The sequence below is a fragment of the Anolis sagrei genome, chromosome 1 (assembly GCF_037176765.1).
Source record: "Anolis sagrei isolate rAnoSag1 chromosome 1, rAnoSag1.mat, whole genome shotgun sequence".
Taxonomy (NCBI): domain Eukaryota; kingdom Metazoa; phylum Chordata; class Lepidosauria; order Squamata; family Dactyloidae; genus Anolis; species Anolis sagrei.
The window spans coordinates 288,231,996-288,248,272 of NC_090021.1; the positions used below are offsets into that span (position 1 = coordinate 288,231,996).

The following is a 16,277-nucleotide window of genomic DNA, read 5'->3' on the forward strand; positions in this document are numbered from 1 at the left end:
GTTTGACTTCTCTCTTCCAGAAGAGTGCATGTCCTGTATCTCTATTTGATTTACTGTCCTGACTTATATGCACATAAAGCTTGGCAGTACTTCCTCTCTAGCAACGGCTTGGCGAGATACTGAAATTAATTCAGGACAATCAGTGGCATGGATCCTAATATCCCTGTCATAGTTCCTAAGAAATGTTTCCAAAAACAAGATGTGTAACTCTTGAAGACAGTAGCTGTTAATATGAAATGGGACAATTACTACATACTTTTTGGAAACTTTCACCTTGGGGCTTTAGCTGTGTATTAAAAATGCATTCAAAACACTAACCATAAAAATAATTAAATCAACAATGAAAGAATAGAGAAGGAATGCTTGTCCTAATTACTTTTGTAAAATCTGTGGGAAAGAGGACTTTTGCTACATGCTGTGGTAGCAACAGGGTTTTGTTGTGTTTTTTTTTTTAAATGATCAGGGTGGAGGCAAGGAATTATTCCATACCTAGAGCTTGAAAAACATAGAAAAATGTTACTATATGTCATATGTCTCCTGAGTCCCCTTCGAAGTGAGAAGGGTGGGGTATAATAAATAAAATAAATAAATGTATTGTCGAAGGCTTTACTATCTGGTGATATACATATCTATAAATAAATTTGCAATGTGTACACCATCATGTTTTACAACAATTAAATTTTAAGTGTGTAACATAAAAATAAACTACACTTGTACATGTAAGTATTTTTTAAGTAACACTATAAATTGCACTACAAAAACAAACTAGAGTTCTTTATGCTTTAAGACCTTTTACCCATGTGTTTACCCTGATGACTTTTGGATGTGGTGCTCATTCCCTTTAACATGACGTTCTCTTGTACTTTTTAAAGTTGGTACTGAATATGAAATTTTAGGATTTTATTCTCAACTGAGTCTTGTATTCTACCCAATACATCACATACAGCCTTGTATCACTCTCACTGTGTTTTGAAAGGGATTCTGAATTCCATCTACCAATTTGTGTTCAAGATAACAACTATGGGCATAGCCAAAACCAAACATTTTTATGTGGGGAAACATGCAGCACATTCCTAACCTTAAAATTATAAAAGCTTAAAAGTGCTTAATTTGGGGTGGATTGTGTCTCATAGTGATATTTGCACAGTGACATCACAAGGAAATGAAATTAAGGCTAGTCCTGAGCCCTTTCTAAGCAGGAAGACCTGTCCTTGCTTTCAAGTTCCCTATCCTCTGAGTAATGGTTTCAGTGCACACATCTGTATTTCACCATATATTTCAAGACAGGCAACATTAAGGATGCACATCCCCCTTTTGTACAGCTCATGTTGCACTGCTCACTGCTGCAATTTATTTGTCTGGCTGCATCAAAGGTAAACTCGCCTTTTTATTCTGAAATAAACTCCACAGGGAAGATGTGTCTTGCTTTAAAGCAGAATTGTACTACTGGTACTCCAACTCCTTATCAAAACACGCACAAATTCCCTGCATGTCTTGTTTGAAAGGACATTTTGTTCTTCCTTTTGGTGACTGTTGCATTGCCAAATTGTGGTGAAATGATCCCCCTGCGAGATCCCTTTGATCTTTGGGGGAGGCCCTTCTCTCACTCCCACCTCTGTGGGGATGAGGGAGAGGGTCTTCTCCATGGTGGCTCCTTGGCTCTGGAACTTGCTCCCCAGGGAGATTAGGCAAGCTTCCACCCTGGAAGCCTTTAAGAAAAGTTTAAAAACTTGGCTTTTCCAGTGTGCTTTTGAGGAATGAATAACCAATCCCCATACCATGCCCGTCCCAGTACAAATTTCTCCTTCTGATGCACTTTATCTCATCCCTCAGTGAAGATTAACCTCATTGTTTATCCCACCTGAGTCTTCCACTAGACACATCATTCTATTTATCTATCTCACTCAGGGGTTTCATAATTTTATCCTTTGCATTTGGCCCAGCTTGCTTTGCTTAATTCTTTCATTTTATATTTTGTGTTATTATGTTATTATGTTATTTTATTGTATTACTTGTTATTATTTAGTATTTTATTTGATGTTATTGTCTGTTGTATGTATTTTATTTTGCCTTATTATAATTCTTGGGCTTGGCTTCTTGTTAGCTACCCCGAGTCCCTTCGGGGAGATGGTGGCAGGGTATAAATAAAGATGATGATGATGATTATTATTATTATTATTATTGTGGGTATGTGAAGCCTCCACTTGCATTGGAGACTGGAGAAACTGGCCCCCAGCCTTGCTCACCTTGATGTAGTCAATTTAAGTGTTGTCACAGAATCAAAGGATGGGTTATTGAGTTCAATGCCTTGCTCAGTGCAGTATCTCACTGTAAAGCAACCCCTTAATTGTGCCTCCACCACTTGTTGTTTTCTACTTAGGGCTGCTCTTGAAAAATGTATGTAAACTGTATCTAGTGTAGAATACGGCAACTTGACTTTATGAAGATGCCTCATTTTTGTACATACTGGTTGGGATTCTGGAAATTGTAGATCAAAACGCAAATCCTCTGATTGTTCAAAATATAGTGGCTCTACTTAACCAATTCTTGAATGATGAGTTGTTCTACAAAGTATTATCAGACTGCTGGGGATGAAATGTATAAATGGTTTCATTTAAATCTTTATTTACTAATTTAATATCTGCCTTTGTTAATTATTTGTTTAACAATATCCCAGCTCCCTCCCAAATGAGACTCAAAGCATCTTTCAATACAAGTTTAAACAGGAGTGTCGCACCTAAAAATCTAAATTTGAAATCTAGATTCAATATTTTACACACTTTTCCACTGTGATCACTTCAATTGTGGAAACCTTGTGAAAATCCGATCTTCCATGCTTCAAAACTGGAAGAAGATATGCCAGAACTTGCAAAACACAGATTTTCATGGAGGTCAATCCAGCGGTATTTGATATTTGTACATTTTTTGTCAGAGTGATGGTGATAGTGAGACAGGTATTCCTGTTCCCCTACACAGCTTAGAAATAATGCCCTACAAGTTAAATTTCCCCCACTAATTCATTAATTAACTTTAAAGTAATTAACAGTTAAAGAATATCAGCATTAACCATTGGAGTAAAGATGCACAATTAATGTTAATTTGTATTTGTACCTTTTGAAGATTTACTGACCTGGTTTTAATAGCTTTAGTAACTAGATTTTAAAAAATTACAAGTACTATCTTACAAATGTATCACTACTGCCATCCTTAATGAATTAATTTTTTATGAATAGATATAGGTTCTTCTCAAATGCACAGAATCAGTCCCAAAACATTGTGAACTAGCTACTTTGATGCCACTAGAGCAAGCAAGCCATTCATTTATACCCAGGGACAAGCAACTGGCAGCTCTCCAGATAATGGAGTACACCTCCCACGAGCCCCAGTCCGCCCAGGGGTTGGTGAAGGATGGTGGCAATCTCATCTGCATTCAATAGTGCCTGAGCCCCATGTTCCCTACCCTTCTCCAGGGCTAATGGATGTCTATGCCCTACACCACTGAAGAAATTGTATTGTTTAGCTGATATTGCACCACCTGACAGCCATAGGGAAGTAACAGCCAGTAATGAAAAGAACAAAGCATTGGCATTTCTGGCCCATCCTCCATTTGAGTATCAGCCAGCAAGCAAACACCTTAAATCAAGAAATAGCATTTTAATATCTGCAGAGATACTTGCAGTCACACCTCATCAAGTGAGAGTCCAAAAGTGCCAGGCAAAAACCCGGAACCTCAGTCAGTGCCTGATACTCGATGAGAAAATCCCCCCTAGGCACACAAATAACTGGGCGACTTGGACGGCGCTGAACAGACTGTGCTCTGGTACCATGAAATGCAGAGCCAATCTTAAAAAATGGGGCTACAAAGCAGTGTCCACGACATGCAAATGTGGAGAAGAGCAAACCACAGACCACTTACTACAATGCAGTCTGAGCCCTGCCACATGCACAATGGAGGACCTTCTTGCAGCAACACCAGAGGCACTCCAAGTGGCCAGCTTCTGATCAAAGGAAATTTAGTACAATGCCAAGTTTTTAACTTTGTTGTGGGTTTTTTATGCATTATATCTATATTCTGACATGATAAATAATCCAGCACTAATTTCAGGCCCACCCCAATGTATTCCATATTAAAATAACCATGTGTTGGGTAAAATATGTAGAAAAAGATACAAAGTGTCTATCTCTAAAATAAAGATGAATACAATGCCTTGCCAGAATTTTTTTTTAAACAGAAACTGCAGTATGGTCAGATTTAATTCTACTAATATTTGAACACAGAAAGCTAAGTGTCACTTGATATTGACATCAAAGTTAAATAAGTGACTCCAAATAAACATGTCTGATCTGTAGAGCCTCAGAGGAAGAGATAATTGAAAAGTCTGTTCTATTAACTATACAGTATCTGACAATTCCCCTTTCATGTGTTATATGTTACAAACTCTTCAAGTTAGCTATTTAAATCAAAGGAAATAAAATTATCATATAGTTGGAAAAGTCCTCATGGGCCATCCAGTCCAAACCCCTGCCAAGAAACTGGAAAATCACATTTAAAGAACCCCCAACAGATGGCCATCCAGCTTCTGTTTAAAATCCTCCAACAGAAGGAGACTCTACCACAGTGGTTCTCAACCTGGGGTACCCAGATGTTTTTGGCCTACAACTCCCAGAAATCCCAGCCAGTTTACCAGCTGTTAGGATTTCTGGGGGTTGAATGTGAAAACACCTGGGGACCCCAGGTTGAGAACCACTGGTCTACCATATGAACCACTTATTTATTAAGAGTTGCTACAAGAACATTGTTATCCTCAAGCTCTTTAATACTTTAATACAGTAATTAATAATTTCTCCTTAATACTGTGAATAGAAATGAATAGTGAAATCACCATCAGCTTATAAGCAAATGTTTTTGTCATCAAGCAAATTTCATTTTTCTGCCATTTGAGTCTGTGAGAGGGAGAGAGAGTGGGGGGTAATTATGTGAGTTATGTGGTTCAATTAACTCTACAGCTAAAAATTCACCAGGTGTGGCCTTAGATTCATTAGTGGTCTTATGTAGTCTTCGATAAGACAGACTATCTCAGGCTTCGTGCATATGTAATATACATATGTAGTCTGATACCTGGGAGAATAGCATAGTAACTTCCACAGCAGAAACATGCAACCGATTCATGCATTTTTAAATTAAATGAGAAGTCTGGCAGCAAGAAGATGGCCTGCTGACTGAGCTTTCCCTGGCTGTTTTCTGCTCTGGTTTAGCAATCGTGGTGCTATTTTCCCAGATATCAGGTAACAGCAGGTTTATCTAAGACATAATCATGTTTCAACATTGAAAAACAACTTTAAATAACAGCTCATTGTTTTCAGTTCTAAACAAGAAGCATCTCACAATGCCAAATCCAATAGCTCTCTACCAGTGTTGGCACTAAATTAGGTAAGCTTTTTCTTTTTCAAGGTAAAAGCTGTATCTTTAGATTTTGGATGATGAAAGCAGAGGCTGTATAATTCACTTAATAAACTATATCCAAAGTGTTTTAATACTAAGCACGCCAAGATAATAGTAGGGCAAACTATATATGTGGCATTCCAGGTAAGCTGAAGAATCAGAAATGAAATAATGGAAGTTTGTCCATCTTACTCGGACAACAAGGGATTGCCTAAGTAGTAGTAAGTCACACCCGAATGAGTGCTTGTTGTGAAGCTGCCTGTGACCCCCATCTCTCCCCCCCCCCCCCCGCTGGGGTGAGAAGGACAGGGTACAAATGTTTGAAATAAATAAATATAAGTAACCTGACAAAGAAAAAAAATTAATTACTTCTTTTGCTTCAAAAACACTGTACTAATTAGCTCAGAGATGGACAAGCAAGCTACGTGAAGAAATCACTCATCATTTTGAATTCAGTCTGAAGTGCAACATTCATATTACGTTTCCTCAACACTAGACACAAATTGAATCATTTACAATTATTATTGATGCCTTTTCCATTCTCTACCTTTTAAGAGATTCTATTGCCTAGGGATGGATGTTTTACCTCTCACTTTGCATGTCCTTCAGAAGCTCATCTAGCATGCCCTTCATAACTCGGCCTTAAATCTCTCCCCATAGACAATTGGATTGAATAGACAGCACCTCATTGACCCTTGATTAAAATAAAAACGCTTTAGTTGGAAATTTTCAAACCCTAGTCTCTTCTAGACAAAGTGCAGACCTACATCCAATATTCTTCTGTTCATGCAGCTGTTTTTTTCCCCATTCAGGTACACTAGAGATGAAGAACAGCTGAAAAGAACACATAATGGCTTCAACAAAAGCTTCCTCTCAATCTCTGATCTTTGTGGAGGACTATTTATGCAGAAGGAATGCAACCCAGATAAAGGGCAGGATGAGAGAAGCTTTGCTATAAAGTAAGGAGACCCATATGAGGGAATCTGTATTGTATATGTGTTCTGATGTACTTAACGGGCACTAAGAGATGATATATGTTTGGTGATATATATCCATATAAACACAGACATATATTTGCCTTAGATCTCCTCCAATTATCTCCCGTTCTTCAAAATTGCTTCCTTCTCCCACACACCTCCTTCTTTTGACAGATTAAAGATAAAAGAGAACCTGGGTTCACACTATAGCTCAGGGATATGCCATAAGCTTCTGGATGTGCCATAAGCTCCTTTCTCTCCAGTGTAGCTGAGAGCATCCACACATCCCACATATATTATTTCTGGGCACCAACCGCAATTGCAAAACACACACACACACACACACACACACACACACTGAAATCTCTTAACGAATAGGAAAGATTAAGGCTCTTCTTGCAAAAAGACAAATATCTGAAGCAGCGCAGAACCTGAGCCCATGCTGGGACACTGATTCATCTGTGAGTCAGACAACAGTCCTGCCTACTGCATCAGCAATGTAACCTTGCTGCAACTGCAGAATCTCTTCCAGATACAGTCCAGGTCCAGCATGGTGAGCTTTAGGAGAGCTGCTATAATTATACACCAAAGAAAACCAACCACTGCAAGCTCCAAGAAACCAGCCACCTACTCAAAATTGCGTAGCTGTGCACGACAGAGTCACATTGCTATTTGGCCAGAGTGATATTTTGCATGTCCTCCAGATTTAGGCAAGCAGTAGGTGTAAAATAACAGGGAACGGTCTAAGTAAAGCTGGGAAATAAAATCACAAGTCTTTTTCTAAAGTGCTTTAAGATGAACTCATGTTTAAATCCTGATACATAGGTAAGTAGGGAAATTCAGGTGCAGCATGTTGTAGAAGTTTCAGTGTTGGACTCTAGAAACCAGGGTTTAAATCCTCACTCAATCATGGAGATCCACTGGGTGATCTTGGTAAGGTCACACTCTCTTAGCCTCAGAGGAAGGCAAAGGCAAATCCCCTCTGAACAAATCTTGCCAAGAAGTCCCCATGACAGTTTCACCTGTCGCCATACGCAGGAAATGACTTGAAGTCACACAACAGAAAATTGTACGTGGTTCTTCCCAACATTGGAATCAAGATTATTTGAAAATCTAAACAATGAATATATGAAAAAGATATCTGCACCCATCAAACAATAATTCTCTTATAAGGGAAGATTTTGAGCTTGTAGTGGTAAGCTCCCACAACTCTAGTCATCAGGACCCTGCACCACTCAGATCTGGTTCTGTATATAATAGATGCCTTCTAGATTCAAAAAGAATCATAGAGTTGGAAGAGACCTCTTGGGCCATCCAGTCCAACCCCACGCCAAGAAGCAGAAAATCATATTCAAAGCATCCCCACAGATGGCCATCCAGCCTCTGTTTAAAAGTCTCCAAATATTTATTTATTTATTTATTTATTTATTTATTTATTTGCGATATTTGTATTCCACCCTTCTCAACTCCGAAGGGGACTCAGGGTGGTTCATAGTGTTGGCAACAATTCAATGCCATCGATAAAGTAGGAGCCTCCGCCATACTCTGTGGCAGAGAGTTCCACTGCTGAACAGCTCTCACAGTTAGGAAGTTCTTCCTCATACTAACCTGACTGCTGATAGTGGACTGTAGGACTTCAAAAAGGTTAGTATGGGTAACTGTTTTCAAAACTCAGTGGAAATACTCCAGTCTTTAAATAAAGTGATGATTCTAAGACCCCCCACTAAGTCTGAACATCTTATCACATAAATTACATAATTTTCACCACACCTTTTGAATAGATTTCAGCCTCTGCTTTTTATTCTAGTCACACTAGACCTGGATTTTAGCCTGCCTCTGATTCCATCTTTCTATTATCCTGCCTTCTTTTTTGCTTGATCAAATAGCTATCCAACCAATAAGTATAAGCAGTTTTGAGCCCCCCTGTCAGAGGGTTCCAAATATTATTTTATTGTAACACTGTATCCCCCTATTTGTGTTATGAAATTGTGTGTATGCAGTAAAATACAAAACGGAAGATGAAGGTCTTTATTCTGTCAGAATGCATATTTTGGAAATCTCTCTGGACCTTCTCCATAGTTAATATGCCTGACATCGTACCAATCATTCTGACATTACAAAGAGACATGCTAGCAGGCATATTTTAGCAATTTTCCATGAATATTTTCAAACACAAGTCAAGAAATGTAGCACAGTAGTTTCATATTCTTTATAATTAAAGACAACGCAACAGGTCCTTGCTTCAGCTACCATTCTCTTCTGGCACACTGTGACAGCATCATTGTTTGGACACAGCTGCACACAAATTGGCAGTGAGCCAAAATCAGTCATTTCTTCACCTGTCACTTTTTCTACATGAAATTGACAAGAGGTAAAGGAATGTCTTCTTACCTTCCACAATGAGCCACACTTGCTGAGATTCCTCCTTCTTACCATTGGTCTCAATTTGGCACCAATATTTCCCAGAATCTGTCCGGTCTACAGACTTCAAGCTAAAGAATTCAAAGAGGACAGGGAATTATGATATTTTATAAAATATTGTACACAAATAGCAGCTATCACAAAGCAACCCAAAATTATGCCATGATCAACAAATGTACCATCACTTTGAACTATTCCTGAAATGGAAGAGCCACTCTGACACATTTTCCTTGTCAACATTCATATATGCACTGTATTTTGAAGACAGCCATACTGACACACAAAGCTATCCTATACTATTAGTACTAGATCATTTTATACCTAAAGGAGTGCTTCTTCCCTTATCAAGCTGCCTATAAGCCATTTTTCAGATGCCCCCTTTTATCACAAACACAGTATTCAACAAAAATGGGCATCCTAGGTGTTGGGTTTTCAGCTGCAAAGGCCCTAAGGAAATTCATCTACTATAAGTATTGCTCTTCTTTTAGTACCCAGAAAAACCTTGTTTATTTACTTGAGCAATTCAGTTTGCTTTAGGTTGATTTTGTGCATTACATGTATTATTTTATTATCGTGTCCTTGCCTGTCTCTTTAAAAAAAACTACAAAATCTGACTCACTACTTTGTTTTGATGAGCAGCAGTTCTCCTTGGTCCTAAAGAAAGGCATGTGCCTGCCTTGATTATTTTCTGTCTAAGACTATGTTACTGTGACCTAGCAGCCTGTGTGTATGAAAGAAAGAGAGAGATCATTATTTTTAATGCATGGCTGTAAGGATATAGCTTTTCATATAATGAAAGTGACTGTTTCCTAGTATTTATTGTGACACTTGATAATGTGACCCCATGGTTGTCACTTTTCACTTGTATATGGCAATAAAGTAAAAGCCATATTTTGAGATCCTTTCAGCTAAAATGATTATAGGACTAGGATGCAGAAACATAGGGGATTTATTTAGTGGAAGATATCAGGCAGTCATTGCAAATGACATGGCACTATGTAAGCGATAGAAAATATGTTTTTTTTAAATAATTTTTATTGGTTTTGCGCTTACAATAAATAGAGGAGAACAGTGAAACAATGACGTGACAAGGACGAAACAGAACTACGAATACAACCTAGTAATGAGTACGCCTAGAGGTACAGCGAGTTACACCTAGGTGTGGAACACATACATATCTAGCCAACAAACGTACATACGGTGCCCCTTGGATCCCCCCTCCCCCCCTATAAAACCGACTTCCCCTCACCAATCATTTACAATGGTTAGTTCTCCCGCATGGGAGACGATTTATACAATAAATAAAGTTATTACCGCCTTTCTCTCCTCATTTCTTAAAATGGTTTTATACTAACTTTTTTGTAACAATACATATTATTTCTTAAAACCTTATTTCCTTTTCTTAGTATTCTAAATTTGCATTCCTTAAAGTGCGATTCCTATTTTTAATATTACATTTGTTTTAAACATTAGTACATTTGCTACATCCTCTCATAGAGCGGCCTTAGTCCGACCCGGTATTCCCATATCTTTCATTCTCGATGTAATTTTTAAGCAAACTCCAGTCTGTCATTTCAAAGCCTTTTCCAGTGTTTTGTCTTAACCAAAAGGTCAGTTCATCCATCTCTTGAATTTCTATCAGCTTTCCTAGCCACTGGATCATAGTTGGTGTCAATTCTTGCTTCCACATTTTAGCATATATCATTCTAGCGGCTGTAGTAAAGAAAATAAATAGTTTTTCCATGTTGTTATTGGGGAACAGCTTTTTATCAAACATTCCTAATAAATATAGTTCTGGGAGCATTGGAATTTCTAATTTTAGGATTTTCCTACACTCGTTATGGATAGACCTCCAATATTCTTTCGCTTTTGGGCATAGGCACCAAAGATGGTAAAAGGATCCCTCCCTCACTTTACATTTCCAACATCTGTTGTCCGTATTCCTATACATTTTAGCTATCATCTGAGGTGAGAGATACCAGCGATGCAGCATTTTTAGCCAGTTCTCTTTCATATCCGATGAATAGGTATACTTTAATCGTTTCATCCAAATTATTTCCCATTCCTTTAAGAGGAGAGGTTTTCCTATATTTTTGGCCCACAAAATCATAGAATGTTTAACTGCCTCAGTTTCAGTAGCCCATCCCAATAAGTTCTGATATATAGATGTTACTACTTTCCTGTCCTTCTTCAGAATCCTTCCCCATAGGTCGTTTTCATCACCAAAACCTATTTTCTTGTCTTCTTTGTAACTTTCTTTAATTTGGGCATACTGGTACCACGAAACGTTGCTAAAGTCCTTAGCTATGTCTTCCTGTGACCTTAATTCAATGACACCATTATTTTTATGCAAGATATCTTTGTAGGACGGCCAGTAGGTCCACCCTAACAGTCTGCGTTGCTTAGCCTCCAGGGGGGAGATCCATAGCGGTGTTTTGTGGAAATAATGTCCCTTGTATTTATTCCACACCTTCAGGAGCGCCGATCTAACGAAGTGGTTCCCGAAGTTACTTTCGGTTTTCCCTCCCCCATACCAAAGATACGAGTGCCACCCTTTGCGAAGATCGAAGCCCTCTATGGTCAGGGTTTTAATGTTGGAAAATCTTGACCAATCCCGTACCCAGGACAGGGTGCACGCATCATGGTACAGACGTAGATTCGGTAGACCAAAGCCTCCTTTGTTGATTTGCATAGTCATAAGTGTATATTTTATTCTTGGCCTTTTGTGTTTCCAGATGAATTTCAAAATCTCTCTGTCCCATTCTTTGAATACCTTATTATTTTGGATGATTGGTAGGTTCTGGAAAAGATATAGCAATTTCGGAAGGACATTCATTTTAATGGCCGCTATTCTGCCCAAGAGCGATAAGTTTAATTTACTCCATTTCTCCAGTTCCTTCTTAATTTCTCGCCACTTTACTGTATAGTTATTTTTAAGTAGATGTAGATTCCTTTGGGCTACCCACATTCCCAGATATTTGATCTTGTTTGATATTTTAATACCCGTAAGTTCTTCTAATTTCTCTTGGTTAGTTTTAGTCATATTTTTTGATAACAATATTGTTTTTTCCTTGTTCAGCCTAAACCCCGCCACCTTTCCGTATTTCTCGATTTTCTCCAACCATTTGGTTATATTTGTCCTTGGGTTTTCCACTACGCAAATGATGTCATCTGCGAAGGCTCTTACCTTGAGCTCTTGTTTATCAATTCTTAATCCACATAGGTTTTTGTCTGCCCTTATTTCCCTCAATAAAATCTCCAGGGCGAAGATGAAAATTAGGGGGGAGAGAGGGCATCCCTGTCTAGTGCCCTTCTCAATTTGAAGTTCATCCGAATATAGACCATTAATTATTAGTTTGGCTCTCTGTTCTTTGTAAATGGCATCTATCGCGTTTCTAAATTGGAAGCCAAGGTCCATTTCCTGGAAAAGCGTCTTGAAGAAGCACCAATTGATGTTATCGAACGCTTTCTCAGCGTCTATGGCAAGCAATGTCATTTCCTTCTGATGATTGGTTTCATAGTATTCTAATGTGTCCAGGATGATTCTGACATTGTCCTTGATGTTTCTATTAGGCAGGAAGCCATTTTGGTCTTCCCCTATCCATTTCATAAGGAAGGTTTTAAGTCTGTTTGCTAATATATTGGCAAATATTTTGTAATCATTATTTAACAAAGAAATTGGTCGATAGTTCTTTATATCCTCTTTGTTCGTCCCTTCCTTATGAATTAAGGTGATTTCCGCCGATTTCCAGGACTCTGGGATTATGCCTTTTTGTAATGCTTCATTCATCACTTTTCCTAAGATGTCCACGATGTCATCTTCCATTGCTTTATAGAAACACGCCGTATATCAATCCGGACCAGGGGCTCTGTTATTTTGAAGGTCTTTAATTGATTTTTTAATTTCTTCCTTAGTTATTTCTTTATTTAGCTCATATCTTTGTTCTTCTGATATCTTCTCTAGTTTTTGATTACTTATATAATTAACTATCTCTTCTTCGTTTACTTCATTCCTCTTATATATATCTTGGAAGAAGGCTTGGAATGTTTCTACTATTTCGGCATCTTTTATCAATATTTTATTTTTTATTTTGATCTTGGATATTCGTTGCTGTTGTATCTTTTTCCTAATTTTCCAGGCCAGGAGTTTCCCTATTTTGTTGCCATTTTCGAACTCTCGTTGCCTTATAAACTTTAATTGTTTCGCTGTCCTTTCCGAGTCCAATCGAGGTTTTTCTTTTTTCAGTAGTTCCAGTTTTTCTTTCATTATCTGGTTGCCTGCATTATCTTTAAGATCTTTTTCTGCTTTGCATATCCGTTTTTCTATCTGGATTTTTTGAAGCCTTTTGAGTTTATTACGAATTGATTTTTGTTGAATTAGGTGACCTCGCAGAACCGCTTTGTATGCATCCCACACCGTCTGAGTCTTTATATCTTCTTTGTTGTTGATCTGGAAGTATTCCTTCGTTTTCTCCTTGTTTCTTTTAATATCTTCTTCCATCTTAAGTAGATTGTCGTCTAGGCGCCATTTTCTGGGACCCTGTCTATGATTAATTGTCATCGTTATTGGACCATGGTCAGTGTAGTCCCTCGGGAGTATTTTTATTTCTGTTACCTTGGATGTGATTGACCGGGTGGTCCAGATCATGTCTATCCTGGACCACACACGATGTCGGTTAGAGTAGTATGTGTAGTCTTTTACATCTTCATTAAGAGTCCTCCAGACGTCCTCAAGATCATATTCTTCCAGGCAGGAGAGGAAGCATCTCGGTAAAGTATTTGTATTTTGTGTTTTTTTCTTATTTGAGGGAGTGGTCTTGTCTACTTTATAATTGATAATACCATTAAAGTCTCCCAGTATAACCAAGTGGTTATACGATTCAAAATAGCGATAGAAAATATGTTATGCAGGAATTTTTTTTTCATGTCAGGAAACTGCAAATTGCTTTTGGTGTGAGAGAATTGGCTGTCTGCCAGGACATTGCCCAGGGGACACTGGATGCTCTACCATCCTGTGGGAGGCTTCTCACATGTTCCCGCATGAGAAGCTGGAGCTGACAGATGGGAGCTAACCCCGCTCCCTGAATTTGAACTACCGACCTTTCGGTCAGCAATCCTGCCGGCACAAGGGTTTAACCCAAGAATGGGAAAACTTTAGCCCTCCAGGTGTTTGGGACTTCAACTCCTACAATTCCTAACAGTCTATCAGCTGTTAGGAATTGTGGGAGTTGAAGTCCAAAGCACCTGGAGAGCCAAAGTTTGCCCATGCCTGGGTTAACCCATTGCATCACTGCAGGATGGAGGATAAAAGATGCACTGCTCTTCTCAAAGAAGCTGAGAAAAATAGTAGAAGTATGTGTTCATGCAAATTAATAAACCAAGTATCATGCAGTTCCTGCTTGAAGAATGTCAGAAAGTTATCTAACAATCTATTCATTCTCATATTGGAGATTGTCAGACCCCAACCTAGAGAGTCTGAAAACATGCAACGAAAGCAAATGTGTTCATTTGAAGCAACTTAAAAGGGTGGAGAAAACATTCCCTCATAAAACTGATGACTCAAGTGTTTAATATCTTCTTTGACCTGACTCAGCATAGTGTAAACTTAGCAAGGCTTCTAATGAACTTTCCTTTTGTAATTAAAGAGAAAATGCACACACGTCCAAAACATATCCACACAAAAATGGATTTATCATTGGGAGAGGTGTTTTGGTATTAATTGAAAAGTATTGTTATAATAATGTGTAAGTTATAAGAAAAGCAGGTATTTATAAGGCTGAGAAACACTGCACAGCTCCATATAGTAGCAGATGCAAGACAAAGTCAGAACCTATCGATTTCTAACTGTGTCAGATCACAGCGGTATAACCAATGGAAGCAAGCATGATTCAGACTCCGGGTGGAAGTGTTACCAGGTCTATCTATCTATCTATCTATCTATCTATCTATCTATCTATCTATCTACTATCTATCGTGTTGCATTACACCATACCCACTGGTTATGATGCAGTAATGTATTATTTTTCTCCAATGCAAACAGTTACAGAAGCACAAATTGATTTTTTTGCTGGAAATCCAAGATTCTCAAGAAACTATTAACTCAAAAGGCCTCAAGGGAGGGGTGTTTAAGAACAGAGAATCCTTGTATACATCTGGCAATTGGTTTTGCAGCCACTGTACTCACAAACAGTACCAAGGAAAAACAGTACCCCTTCCCCATACACATCATAAAGTACATATCCCAAGGAAAAACTACCCTTGAAGATGGCGCCTTATATTGATCAGTCCAAGTGCAGCACGCTTGGCTTGTTCTAAATGATGGAGTAAATATTCTGGAACGTCTCTCTTGTGGGGGATGACTAAGGTTTGGTTTGTATGACACATTCTTCCCTCCCAACAGGATTCAAATCTGCCCTCAGAAGTCTGATTTTAATTAGGGCATCTCTTTTTAGTCAGAGACAAGGAAAAAAGGGACATGTTTTGAATAAATTAGTGCAAGGAATGTTTCAATGCATCTCTAATTCTAACCTTCCCATTTTGCTGCAGAGCATGTCTGAACAAACAGGAAGAAGCTTTCTTTTTTCCTTTGCCTTCAGAAAAGATATTACAAACTGAGAGGATTGGAAGAAGAAAATCTCCTGAATAAGAATGACAGAAACAGCAAACAGAAAACAGTAGTGGTGACTGCAATGCACGTTGCCAATTCTGCTTAACCCTGGTCTTATAGAATCACACCGAGGAATTAAAGGTCTGAATACTCCCTTGAGTTACTTGTGCTAATCATGCCAACTAGGTGTGATAAAATATTAGGTTGATTGATTCAGCAGCCAATTTAGCAAAAGCTGTTGTACAGAAGACCTGAATGTTTTGTATCAAATATGCATTGCATATTAATCATGTCAGTTCATAGAATCATAGAATCAAAGAGTTGGAAGAGACCTCCTGGGCCATCCAGTCCAACCCCCTGCCAAGAAGCAGGAATATTACATTCAAATCACCCCTGACAGATGGCCATCCAGCCTCTGTTTAAAAGCTTCCAAAGAAGGAGCCTCCACCACACTCCGGGGCAGAGAGTTCCACTGCTGAACAGCTCTCACAGTCAGGAAGTTCTTCCTCATGTTCAGATGGAATCTTCTCTCTTGTAGTTTGAAGCCATTGTTCCGTGTCCTAGTCTCCAGGGAAGCAGAAAACAAGCTTGCTCCCTCCTCCCTGTGGCTTCCTCTCACATATTTATACATGGCTATCATATCCCCTCTCAGCCTTCTCTTCTTCAGGCTAAACATGCCCAGCTCCTTAAGCCGCTCCTCATAGGGCTTGTTCTCCAGACTTTTTATCATTTTAGTCGCTCTCCTCTGGACACATTCCAGCTTGTCAATATCTCTCTTGAATTGTGGTGCCCAGAATTGGACACAATATTCCAGATGTGGTCTAACCAA

The 16,277-nt window shown here is 38.6% G+C and overlaps 1 protein-coding gene across 2 annotated transcripts in view; it reads right to left on the reverse strand.

Annotated features, from left to right (window-relative positions):
• The window catches only part of TYRO3 (TYRO3 protein tyrosine kinase), a 94,728-nt gene that overhangs the window by 56,066 nt on the left and 22,385 nt on the right, over window positions 1–16,277 (reverse strand). For both annotated transcript variants that reach the window (XM_060760782.2, XM_060760778.2), the window contains exon 3: window positions 8,812–8,912. In XM_060760782.2, the coding sequence (XP_060616765.2) occupies window positions 8,812–8,912 (101 nt within the window). The remainder of the gene's footprint in view (window positions 1–8,811; window positions 8,913–16,277) is intronic.